This window comes from Canis aureus, chromosome 33, assembly GCF_053574225.1.
Source record: "Canis aureus isolate CA01 chromosome 33, VMU_Caureus_v.1.0, whole genome shotgun sequence".
NCBI lineage: Eukaryota > Metazoa > Chordata > Mammalia > Carnivora > Canidae > Canis > Canis aureus.
In genome coordinates, this window is record NC_135643.1 from 22,391,075 (window position 1) to 22,404,436 (window position 13,362).

General features: G+C 43.7%; 1 protein-coding gene across 2 annotated transcripts; it reads right to left on the reverse strand.

Annotated features, from left to right (window-relative positions):
- Positions 1–1,670: 1,670 nt before the first annotated feature.
- DDIT4L (DNA damage inducible transcript 4 like) lies at positions 1,671–7,301 on the reverse strand. 2 transcript variants are annotated; one of them, XM_077882127.1, is made up of 3 exons: positions 7,140–7,301; positions 5,807–5,946; positions 1,671–3,925 (listed from the first exon to the last, which is right to left on the reverse strand). In XM_077882127.1, the coding sequence occupies exons 2-3, from the start codon at positions 5,895–5,897 to the stop codon at positions 3,435–3,437; spliced, it is 582 nt and encodes a 193-aa protein (XP_077738253.1). In that variant the 5' UTR covers positions 5,898–5,946; positions 7,140–7,301; the 3' UTR covers positions 1,671–3,434. The 2 variants fall into 2 exon arrangements, with proteins under 2 accessions (XP_077738253.1, XP_077738252.1); XM_077882126.1 differs by lacking the exon at positions 7,140–7,301 and adding an exon at positions 6,225–6,378.
- Between the last annotated feature and the right edge of the window lie 6,061 nt (positions 7,302–13,362).

Consider the following 13,362-nt stretch of genomic DNA (forward strand, 5'->3'; position numbering starts at 1 on the left):
AATCCCGTGAAATCCTTCACAGTTTCTCTCTTTTTTTGTCTAAGGATCCAATGGAGTAGTGTGTCTATAATCAATGGTAGAGTCTAGTCCAGAGTCTGGGGTTCTGAATATCTGCACAATGCTCCTCCCAGTGCATCACCATCACCTTTCCCTCCTCATCTGCCACCAATCTGCCTTGGACTTTTGTTATTGTCATTTCTTGTTTAAACTAATATAGATAATTGAGAACTAAGTGTAATAGACCTAAGAGTTTTATACTTGTACATCCTTCTCCTGTGCAAAGAGGAAACTGTTAGTAGTGCAACCTGAAGCTGACTCTATGAGGGTATAGATTATAACAATTGGTTATTGGTGAAATAGATTCAGGAGACTGAATCCATTACTGTAATACTATCTTTCTATTAATAGGAGGAAAATAAAACATACTATTCTTTCAGGAGCCCATCACACACACTAGCTAAGGGTCTCTACTAGGGGAGAAAGGGGATAGATTATACCTCTTTTTGAAGGTACATGAGAAGGTAACCAAGCCAATTGTACAAGATAGGCATGGAGGTGCCAAGACTAAAATGCATATATTTTAAACATTTGTACTTTTTAAAAAGTTTTTATTTATTTATTCATGAGCGACACTAAGAGAGGTGGAGACATAGGCAGAGGGAAAAGCAGGCTTCCCGTGGGACTCTCAGATCAGGCCCTGAGCAGAAGGCAGAAAGACACTCAGCCATTGAGACATCCAGGCACCCTCATTTGAATGGTTTTTTGTTCTAAGCATAGCTCTGCTCCAGTGAATGGTGAATATTGACAGTAGTTTCCTCATTTTTCCTACCTGAAAGGAAACCACATTAATAATTCTTTCTTTGAATTTGGAAGCAAGTGTTTCTGACATAGGTTTTCCAATCTTTTGGTGATGTGGAGAAGGTCTCTGTGCTTCCTTGGGTACCTGGTGGCAGCATGGTGAGCTCAGCCCCCGGAGTTGATGTGGTTTTATACAGTACTCTGGCTCTCCTGCATAACTTGGTGACTTTGGGCAAGTTACTAAACCTCTCTGTGTCTGGTCAGTTATCTACAAAATGGAGAGAACAGTGGTCTCATTTCATAGGGCTCTTGGAGAAGCAAATGAGATAATTTATATTTAAAGCACCTAGAATAGAGCCCAATACTTAATAAGTCTTACTAAATGTGGGCTAAGCAGTCTGAGAAATCTGAGCTATGACCATAAATAAGGAGACCAAAAAGACAGATGAAAAAGATTAGAAATTCAAATTGATGAATAATAGTGGAATTAGAAAGATGTTCAAAGGGAATAAACTAGTGAAAATGAAAATGTATACTGATTTTACAGTTAGATATGTCGGCATTTGGTCATTAGAAAAAACTACAGAAAAGGTTTACACAATCATTTTTGGTTTGTAAAAAGGTGGTTGCCAAAGGAACTCAAATTATTAATATTTTTCTATAAAAAGTATTATAATAATTGAAAAATTATGAGGCAAATAACTATTGATACATGCACACATGTGATAAATACAATTGGAATTTTACAATTAAGGAAACGAATTGCCTTGTCAAAAGGGGGTAATTGTTTTGTCCTCTTCCCTTAAATATTGTCAGATATATTTCCGGGTGATTATCGCATAAACTCATTAAAGACAAAGAAGACAACAGAATTAAAAATATATGATGCTTTATTGTCAAAAATAGACAAACCTTAATTTCCTTTAACAGGAATATTAATTTGAGAATCTCCATAAGCCATCACCATTTTGTGAGCACAAAAGACAAAGGTTCAATGACAACTGTTAGTGGAAAAAGGACAAGGGTTCTACATCCCAGCCAGAGAAGCCATGCCCACAGCATCATGGTGACCTTTAGAGCCTCAACAATAACAGACATGCAAACAAGGTTGACTCATCCTGGCCCAGTCCTATATGGATGGGCTTTGCTGTATCTTTTCAAACACGGGAAGACTGGATCTGTTAGACTGTTTGCTGATTTGAAGAGTGAAATTTAGGTCACTTATGAGATCAGTAACAGGATCACACCCGCTTTTGAGTAAGGTCAGGATGAAGACGTTTGTCCCTACAACCCTGGCTTCAGGCACTTAAGGTGGTACTAATAATTTGGGCAGGAGACCTGAATAAACTCTCTCTCTGTGATTTACAGTAAAAACGTGAGGGCCTTGCTGTATTGAATACCGCAGTGTGGAGACTACATTCTCTCATTAACATAAAATAAGAATGGCCAAGGACCTAGCTAGCTGGCACAAGAAAAAAATCAGACCTTTCATGTTCCCCAGGGACACGTATCCAAGGCTGAAGAAAACTGTTTATCTAGCCCATGATTTTCATTCTCTAGTCTGTATTATCCACCAGATATCCCTAGCCAAAACAGACTTCATGAAGGCCCATCTTGACAAAGAAAAATGGTAGCATGTACCTATCTCCTTTGAAGATTCAGGTTAAGGAGAGACACCTCAGTTCCCAGGAGAGGCCAGAGCCAGGTAACACTGACATGGTGAGATGCTTCATCTGAGGTTAAGCATATGTAATAATGAAAAGAAGCTAGATTATTAAATGATTGAGAAAGGAAGTAGATCTGAGAACTTCCCATCCCTATGCACATTCACCATGCACTCACAGGGAGAGTAATCAATTATATGCAAAAAACAAAAAAAAAAAATTCGGTTTAACACTTTCCACTTTTCTAGCTTAAAAATAACACTCAATACTTGAGAACTAGAAAAGCTGAGCTTGTATTGTACCATAAAATTATTTAAAACAATACTGTGGTTACTGAAATGACAATCAATACACGCTTTTGCCACCCGTGTAACAGAAGCATAGAGAGGATGCAAAGAAACAGTGAAGTAGCTCTGTTCTTGCTATGACATTTCCTATTCACTCTTGCATGGGGTTACGTTTTAATGAAGTTCACCCACTAAATTCTACCCTCCAGTCTAGGAACCCTTCATTTTTGAGTAGGGGCAGGAGATTGGTGAGGGCTTCTGGAAGTTTTGATGGACTAAGCATCATTAAATTTCTGTGATTGAAAGGATTACTCTGAAAATACACAGAAAAAAGCCATACGAAAATCAAATTAGGCACATTTTGTTTACTGTCTATTTAGCAAGACTACCTGAAAAAAGCGAGGTCAGATATAAAACTAAAGTGGATTGCTTCTTTTATTCCATGTCATTTTGTAAAAACCTGTGATATAGGAAAAAAAAAAGGTACACTTTCTTGGGTCCTTTCTCAAAAGCCATGAAATGAGCCTTCTAGTTGGGTTGCTGAAAATGTGAAGCCAGGAAGGGAGATGACTGAATTTGGGGTTTCTCCTTGAGAGCAGGCGGGGTGACTACAAATGACCCTCACTGGGCAGCTGCAGAGCTTTATGACCCAATCATAAAAAGGACCTTTAAAATCTTTCTTTTTTCAGCACTCTTCAATGACTGTTGTTCCAATCAAGGAGTAAAGCTTTTTCTTAACCAGTCGGAATCCTGAACTCAGGATCAAAGTTCGCCTGAGGCCAGATGAGAAGCGACCGCGACTGAAGAAAAAATCCCTGAAGCTAGTCCATGAGCAGTTCTCCTGCTTAAACACAAGTGTGAGCTCGAAAGTGGGCACCACACTAGAATCACACACAATCTTATCCAGCTTTTTACATACGTTTTCAATTTCCAAGTTCACGTGCATAACACATCCTCGCAGGCCGCAGGGCTCGGTGGAGGAGAGCCGCAGGACATCTTGGGCAATCCTCTGGGTCAGTTTCTCAGGGACAAGGACTTTTGAGCAACCAAGCTTGGTTTGCTTTGATTTGGACAGACAGTTCTCCAGCATTTTAGCCAAACTCTGGCAAGTTGTCTCCTCAAATATCACCTCATTGAGGTTGGGTTCCGGAACAACGTAATCCCAGTAGTCAAAATCTGTAGAAAATGGGAAGTTGGAGATGAAAGAAAGAAAAAAAGAAATCCCCCGGAGCAGCTAAAATACACCAAGATAGAAACACTGGTTACTTCTATCTACTACATTTCCCTGTTGCTAATATTTGTTTGGGAGTCAGAGGACTTCGCTTTGCTGTCAACTAGCTGGGTAACGCTGGGTTACCCACTGAACCCCCCGCCCCAAGACTGAAAATTCATCCATGAAATACAGGTTTTGATAAACAGAATGGATAGGAAATAATCCTTTCTTTTTAAATTTACATGTGTGCACAAGCGCAATCTTACAGACTAGATCAAAAATCCATGTATGGTCATCCTAGAATACCAGTTCTTTTCTTTTGTTTCCTGCTCCCTTACTTGCTCTGAGGGTTTTCTAATTTTGCTTTACAAGAGAACGCGAATCACTTCTGGAATAAAAATGGTTATATATATATATATATTTTTTTTTTTGATGAAGGAACTGTTACTTTCTAAGATCATATGTGTTTGTTATTATAAAATGCAGGATTTTTGCTACTGATGAACTTAAGATGAACTTGAAGAGTTATATTAAATAGTGAATTTGTGTCTTTCTTTAAAAATCTCTACTGAAATAGTCTGTAGATCCCATTTTAGCTTCAGCCTCTTTGATTAAAAATTGCTCAAAGGGAAGACCTTTGAGGTTCATTGAGGATATTTATAACTGGCTGGGTAGTATGCGTAGCCAAGCAAAACAAAACAGTCCTAGGAAAATAAAATTAGATTTGCTCAAAGGAAAAGAGATAGCCCTGCATTTGGTCACCTACCTTCCAAATTAATCCTACCACTTGGCAGGAAGCCATACCACACACACAGTCAACTGTGCAACCCCTCCCTAAGCATATTTCACTTTCATTGGCTACTGCCTCTTCCCCTCTCCACATCACCTATTCAGTTAGGTCACTGTTTTTGTTTTTACAACTAAATGAAACAAAATGCGGTCCACGTTATAGGGTTCCATATTTTACCTATATTGAAGACAGAGAATTTTAGAGCTTTGGCCTATAAAATTTGATCATCAACCACTTTGCCTTCTAAATGAGGAAGGCCCAGAGATCTTAAGCAATTTTTCTATGGCACATAGCTCCTTAGTGGCAGAGCAGTGTGCTAAGCTAGAAACTGTTATTTAAAATTGCAAATGAAAATATGTCCAGCATCACTGCTGTTTCAAAATTTCCTTCTGGTATTAAAAACAGAAGAAGGGATATATCCACAAATAGAATACTACTCAGCAATAAAAAGGAACACACACTAATATAAGCAATCACATTAAAGGACCTCAGAATCATTAGGCTGCGGCAAAGAAATCAGATGCCAAAGAGCACATATTACATGATCCCACTTGTATGAAACTGCAGAGGCAAAGCTAACTTATGGTGACAAAAAGCAGATAGATCGGTGTTTTCCTGGGGACAGAGGAGGAGAGTGAGAATCGATGGCCAATGGGGACATGGGCATTGGCGGGGGGGGATGATGGCAGTGGTTATAAGGGTGAATACATGTGTTAAAACACAAAACTGTAAAGTTCAAGTTCCCCGTGACTTCACAACCCCATAAGGAACCTATATAACTTTTAAACCCAAACATCATCTTAGCTGCCAAGTATGCCATACAGCCTTCGGTTATTTTATTTCTTGCTACTTTTGTTTCTCACTACCATGAACGGAAGATGCTAGAAAGTTTGGAAAGGAGTGTTTTTCAGATGTATTTCGTGGCACACCCTACCTACGTCAAGGAAGGGGGCAGCAGGGCCCGGCCGCCCATCTCCTCCATGCAGGAGCTGCGACCTTTGGAGGAGGGGGAGGCGGGGAGGCGGGGGGGCGGGCAGCCGGGCAGGCAGCTCACCATTTAGCAGGCTCCCGGGGTGGAAGCCTTGGTCCAGCAACTCTGAAATGTTGGCCGAGTTCTTACTGCTCAAACTGCCAGTTGCCACCATGGTCAACGGCTCTGTTTCCCTCGCGGGGCGGAACGGCCTTTCCGGGGCGCTGCAAAGAGAAGGGAAGAGGGGGCAGATTTGCAAAAGCAGGCGGGACGCGCGGAGGCTTGGAAACTGCCCGGCGTCCCGGGGGCGAGCTCGCGGGGAAGCCACTTCCCCAGGGGAGGGGCCGGCCTCCGCCGCCCGAGTTCACAGAGCCCCGAGTGGAGCCGCCAGCCGCCGTCACAGCCGAAAACTCGGTCAAAGTCAGCACACCTCGGGGCCGGCGGGCCGCGGGGCGCACCCCTCCGCCCCGGCTCCGTCCCTCGAGGCCGCGGCCTCGCTCACCTGCCGGAGGTCGCCGGGCCAGGCGCGCGCGCTGGCGACGCGGCGGGGTAAACGGAGGCAGGAAGCCTTCCCGGGAGCCCCCTCCCTGCGAGGCTCGGCAGCCACGGAGCCCGCAGCCCACGCAGCGCCCGCTCCGCCGCGCAGCATCGCTCGCGGGGCCGGGAGCACTTTATAGGCCCGGCCCCCTCGCGGCCGCGGCCCGCCCACCTGCGCCCCCCCCGCCGCCCCGCGCCCCGCCTCCCCGCTCGGGTTGCAGGGCCCGCCGGACCCTCGCCGCGGCCCGAGGGCGGCCGCCGCCAGCGGAGGACGGGCTTGCGGCGGGGTGGACACCTGCCGGCTCCTTGGGTGGGCCCCAGGTCCCCGCGTCCGCAACTCCGGGGGCACGGCTCGCCGGGCCCTGGCCTCCGCCGCGAACTTGGCTTCCTCGGCGCCCCCCGCGCTCGCGCCCCCCCGCCCCGCGCTGCTGGTGCGCAGGTCGGGGTTCTGCGTCGGGCCCCGGGAGGCCGACGGTCCTTTGCCTATTACGGGGACCTGAGGCTCCGCCGGGTCCCGCGGCCGCTGTGCCGATGCCCGCCGCGGCGTCCAGGGAGCATCGCTGGCGCGCGTGGCCCTGCTCCCCGCCGCCCGCGGTCGCGTCCAGCTCGCCTTCTCCGCCCCGGGGGCTCCCAGCCTTTGGGGCAGGCTCTCGGCCTCCGGGCGGTCCCGCCACGACCCGCGCGTGCTCTCGGCGAGAAGGGCGAGCCGGGTGCCCTTGCAGTGACCTGGCGCCGCAGCTCCCCAAGGAAGGCGCGTCCGCCAGAAACTAAGCAAGACCTTTAGTGGCCCTGATCGCGGGGCGCAGCTGTCGTTTCTGGGGAGCCCTGGGGGGTGGGGCGGGGGACGGGGTCTTGGAGGGGCTTGGGGCGGAGAAGGTACCGAGTTTCAGGACGTGCCGGGAACGATGCCCGTGAGGCCGGCTGCGCGCCTCGGGACCCAGCGCCCGGGGAGACGGGAGCCCTGGGCCGGGACTCGGCCTGCGCGCCCGCCCCGTTTAAGCTGGAGGCCAAACACTGGGTTTTCTCCCAGAGTCACCAAAGCGCCTCTTTTCCTGCTCTGATGCGCAGGGGGAGATGATCTGCTCAGAGCGGCCACTCCCCGAGAAGGTGGGGGCGTCAGGAGCGGAAAGGGAAGGGGAGCGGATGCCCGGGGCCGTGGGGGGGGGGGGCTCCTTCCACAAGTAGGGGTCCCGGCTCGGCGCCTGCGTGTCAGGACGCTGTGCCCAGGATCTGTAGCTTAGGGCCTCGAGAGGCGGTCTCAGCTGTCCAGGCTGGAGACTCACAGTGAGAAAAACAACAGCAGAAGGGGTAAGGAGGGTGTGATCAACAGATCAGTGGGAGGACGTGGGGCGGCAGCGCAGCAGAAATTAAAGCCAGCTTGACAGTCCATTTTTAACTCGACTCAGGCAGCTGCACTGCCTGAAGGTCAGGCCGGCCGAGGAGGGAGATGCTGATAGGCTGGTCTTGGAAGGCAGATTTCCACTTCTATTTCAATAACAGAAAAGTGGGGGAATAAACAAGCCCATTTAAGCCGATTAAAAAGAAGTTTCAGCGGGTAGTATGTTCAGGACCAATAGATGAGCCCCTGTTCCTGTCTCCCAGGGCAGCTGGCTGCGGTGGGGGGCGGTGTGGGGGGGGTGAGGGGGGGCCAGTGGCAGAGCCCTTTCCTTATCTGGGTGGCAATATTAATGAAGCCACTGCTTGTCTGCCTCCAAGGACGGTTATTAGGATTAATATAATGACTGGTCTGAACCTACACTAGTGAAATGAAGAAATTACCCATTTCATTTCCCATAGGGTATTTAGGCAAAACACATAAACTAAATACTCCCAAAGGGCCAGAAAGATTATTGGGCCTTCTACAACGTAGCAGGTACTCTTGGCTCACCCGACTAACTGAAATTTTGCAAAGCCCTTCGGGATTTTACTGCAGAAAATAATTTACCTATGTATGAAAGACTGAATGATACTCTTTTCGGCTGAGTGGGCCTAGCTTTGGGGAATTATAGGTGAAGGAATGATTAATGTGGCACACGTACTTGGGATAATTGTGGATTGTCCTTTCTCATCTGCTTTTTTAAAGGGTAAAAAAAAAAAATCCTTTCTGTCACCAGTTTGCATCTCTGCAGGCTTAAACAAACAGACCTGATTTTTAAAAATGAATCACAGGACAGAATTTGGAAAAACTAAGTGCCACCATAGTCTTGTCAAGAGATGACACACTTAACCTATTAGTTTTTCCATGCTGTGGATACAGTTAATTATAACTGATGGTTCACATTGGTGTACCTCGGGTGTTTAATGAAGTAGTGCTGGAGTACGTTTCACTGCTGTTTTGTTATGTCCTCTCTCGTACTGTAAAAATAGTTTGTGAGGGTGCTCAGTGGAAACAATAGTTGAATATGGAGAGAAAGTCTAATTGGTTAAATAATTTGATTGCTTTTCATAAACCAATGTAATATAGCAATCTACCAAAATCAGAAGTAAGGCCTTTGACTTAAGCGTGCTTTTTTATTACTATGATTTACTCATCTACCTAAAAAAGAAAAATAGTGGTAACATGTGGCAACAGTATGTTCATCTGATGTGTATACAAATATTAAAGTTCCATGCCTCCCTCCTGTCTAAATATAGCATTTGTAATGTCATTGCTTACATAAGGTATAAATTCAGAATATCAGGGATATTACAAAAAATTAAGAACAAATATGATGCTTTAATACATTGTTCTAGGAAATACTCAGATCTGTGCATTCATGACTTGGAATGTTGAATATTTATTATATGCCTTCCCAGCCAATTTTCTCTCTTTATCCAGTATGAGCCATTGTTCTTCATGTCTTATTAATACATTTATATCCAGGGCACTGCTTATTTCATCTCACAAACTATGACATCAGAGGAAAAATGACTGGGTTTCTTAATCTGTACAATGGATGCAGGGAGGATTTATAGGACATGGAAGTCCCTTAGCAAGCTCATGGGTTCTTGTGAGATTAAAAGAGAAACCATTATAATCAATGCTAAATATGATCTCTTTTTTATAAGGAAATCTGAGATCTTTAAATGCATACTATTGGGGCATCTGGGTGGATCAGTCAGGTAAGCATTTGACTCTTGGCTTTGGCTCAGGTCGGGATCTTAGGGTCATGGGACCTGGCTCCATGCTGAGCACAGATCTGCTTCAGATTCTCTCTCCCACTCCTTCTGCAACCCTCCCAACCCCACCCCACTTGCACTCTCTGTCTTTCAGATAATAAATAAAATCTTTAAAATAAATGCGCACTATCTCTGGCTTTCCTTGGTTATGCTGAATTTGTAATTCTAGAACTTACGTGAAGTTTTAGAACAGGGTCTAGTACATAGCAAGTGCTTAATGAGTGATAGCTATTATTACTGCAATTATTGTTCTGAAATTGTGGTTCTCTGTTTATTGCAGCAAGCACTAATGGGGCTAAATGAGATTGGGAAAGTATTGTTAAAACAGAACACAATGTATCATCTTTCCTGTTTGCAGGAAATACGGAAAATATTTGCCACTGATTGGGAAAGATGCCTTTTTAAAAATATATAGTACGTGCATAACTTAATGGGAGAGCAGAAAGGAGATGTCTCAATAATATGTTAAGAAAATAGTGTGGGTACAAAGTTGTCATGGTGCACAATACAGTGTTATATGTATTAACTTTCTTATATCGATCCAGGAAATGATTTTCTAGGAAAAAAATTATAAGTATTTGTAATCATTGACTAAAGAAGCACCCAAAGGTTTCAAGCTGTGTATGACCTTCTGTTAACACTCTGGATGAGATATGTCATCATTATTTTTGTCTTTGAGGGTGCTCCAAACCCATAAAATTTCCATTTAATGATGAAATATTGCAATGAGTTAGTCTATAGAATAACAAGATTTTCCATTAAGTAAGGTAACACAAAGACTTATTTAGTATAAGACAAAAGAAAGCCCAATAGAAAATAATACATATCCGTGGCTAAAAGCTGAGAGAATCTTCCAGTAGCAGAAGGCATTGTCTATCTAAATTGAAGCAGAGAAATGGTTACCATAGTGACTTATCTCTTAAAATAGTTGTATGATTTTTTTCTTTTCATAATGTTACGTATTATCTCCCTTTAAGTAAAGAAAGCTGATACGTTTAAATGCACACATTCCCTGGTTTTCCTTAATTATGTTAAGATTTTTAATTCAGGTGCCCACATAAGAGGATGTCAGCTAGGAGCATGGAGAAGGTCCTTTTTTTTTTTTTTTTTTTTATGATAGTCACAGAGAGAGAGAGAGAGAGAGAGAGGCAGAGACACAGGCAGAGGGAGAAGCAGGCTCCATGCACCGGGAGCCCGACGTGGGATTCGATCCCGGGTCTCCAGGATCGCGCCCTGGGCCAAAGGCAGGCGCCAAACCGCTGCGCCACCCAGGGATCCCTAGGAGCATGGAGAAGGTCCTTGACGGCACTGGGGGTTATTCTGTATGTTAGTAAATTGAACACCAATAAAAAATAAATTAAAAACAAAATAAATTAAAAAAAAAAAAAAAGAGAAGGTCCTTGACACTTTTCTAGGGCTACAGCTTAAAACCTTCGCAAGTTCCAAGTTGGGGAATACCACCACGGCATGCCATTCCATTGGAATTCCTATATGCTTAAAGATAGGAAGAGGAAAATATAGCTATGTGTTCATATAGATGCCGTTCCTTCATTGGCCTCCCTCCTCGTACCAGCCAAGTGTCCTATTCTGGTGGACAAGCTTTGCACAGCTTTTGTCATTCACATTTGTGTCCCAGAAAAGTTACGCATTGCTTCATGACGTAACCCTTTGGGACTGCACAAGAAAATAATTAAATCCAAGAATGCCCACGGTTGGACCAGATAGAAAAATCTGGTAGTCTTTAGAGTGGGCCTGACCCCCATTCTGTAAAGAATATTAATGTCCAAAAGCTTGACAAGGTCAGAGAGAGATTCTATTTTTTTATCTTCACCGTGTAGTAGTTAGATGTATGGACTGTGGGGCCCAATTGCCTACCTTCATATCCTAGCAATGACACTAATTAGCTGTATAAATTTTGATAAGGTACTTAACATTTCTGTGTCTCCCTTTCTACCTTTAAAATGGGAATTATAATAACTACCACATGCGGGGCTGTTGTGGGGATTAAATTAGTTAATATACAACACACTCAAAGAATATCAGCTCTGATTATGATTATGAATTTTGTTCTGACTGAAAAATCCCCAGTGCCCTGGTGACATTTTTATGAAAAGGTAGCTAGGGGAGTGTTCACATGTGTTCCAGGGTGTGTATATAAGTGTATCTTTTGTGCATATTCACTCAACCCAACTGAAACAGAATCTGCTTTTTGAAAAGATCCCTAGGTGATTCATATTATATGCAATTAAAATTTGAGAAGCACAGATTAAACAGAAGAAAAAGAGTAAGACCATCTAAGCATTTCTAAAACTTATTCTAGGCCAATTAATTAAAAAAAAATTCATTGAGTTCTTATTATACGCAAAGCATGGCCTTGACCCAAGGTGGAATCCTAGCCAAACAAGAGTTAATGAATCTAGTCAGTGCTGTGTGGCTCTTAGCCCTTGAGCCTGGATCATAAAATCATGCACAGCTATGTGAAAGCAGTCCGATTTTCTGAGTAGACTGTATTACATAAAAATAAAATCCTGTTTAATAAACTTGAGACACTGTCAAACTGGAAATTGTTTCAACCTTGTCGAAATGAAAGCTAATTATGTAACATATGGAATGGGCTTACTTTGTAAAATGTATTTAAAATGATCACTCCGTGGAATGTTGTGTTTGGAAACAACAAATTTGGAAGGAAGGGTGTAATAAAGAAAGATATATATCTTATTACTTCCAAATTTGCTGGAGAGGGTAAATATAGTTATGCAATATAGTTATCTCTTCTGTGATTATAGCACAAAATATACTTTAAAACACTGACTTGGCTTTTTGAAATACTATGCGGGTAATTGAGTACAATTTTTATCGATGATGTATATATATGATGGTGGAGGCTGTAAATCATATATTGCTGAAGCAGCCTTCTGGTAGATGTCATGATAGCTGTTAAGCACACTGAAGTGCCTCATTGATGCATTGTATGTAAGCTGAGCAATAAATGGAACCTAACAAATTAATGTATAGCAATATATGATTACCTTTGCAGGAGGCTTAGATATCCGTATACTAAACACAAAAAGAAGTGCTCACTTCTGTATATGTAGCAGAGCAGTCCACCTTAGTGTTTTGACTTTAGGCTCTAACTCAACCAGGCTAGACTTCAAATTCTGATTTTGACACAAGTAGGCATTATTCAATTAACTTAAATCCTTTGAATTTCAGCTTCCTCATCTAGAATATGGAAGGTTCCATAGAACAATGCCAGAAGTGTCTGGCAACACGAGTCCTTCATTAAGAGTTCGGTCAAAGGTGGCTATCCCAAAAACACATAGCTTGTGAGTTTGCTCATGTGAATGCACATTCTACTGCATATTATAATAATTCATTAAGTTCCGTCTTGGGTTTTCCAGGATGGTAGTAGGTTTTATTTTGCTTATAATGAGCAATCAAGAGTGCACTTAACTGGAGAATTAGGAGACTTGGCCCCACATACAGTTTTTAATACTGGCTTAAACTCTGACTTTGGGTAGAAGTTCCCTATGGGTTTAAGAGCAGTAGAGCCTGGGCCCTGGCTTTTTGTCAGTGTCTAGGAGGTAGAAAAAGAGGAAGTGGAGAGGGTTTCTACGTTTGAGAATGATTCTTGCCATGCCCCGAGGGTCATGTAGAGCAGCAGGAAACAACCAGATCTGATGCTATGCTGAGGGCAAGAGTGATGAGCATCTTGGTTTTAAACTGTGGGTGACAAATGGCTAGAGGGTGACTGTCTCATCTCTACCCTGACGCCTGAAGTCTCAACGTTGCATTGGATTTCAATCTGTGACATGAACACTGGAGCTCGGAGGGTGAGGATAGTAAGAGGGGAGACTGACTGGCATTCAACTTACCTCTTTTTTGGTAGAATAAAGGAGAAACACCAGATAGTAACCTAAACAACAAAGGCAGTAGTGTTACTT

Excerpts from the sequence above, each read along its gene's own strand:
- DDIT4L (XM_077882127.1), bottom strand. The coding sequence starts at position 5,897 with ATGGTGGCAACTGGCAGTTTGAGCAGTAAGAACTCGGCCAACATTTCA. Across the intron at positions 3,926-5,806 it reads CCCCGGGAGCCTGCTAAATG|ATTTTGACTACTGGGATTAC; the intron begins GTGAGCTGCCTG and ends CATTTTCTACAG.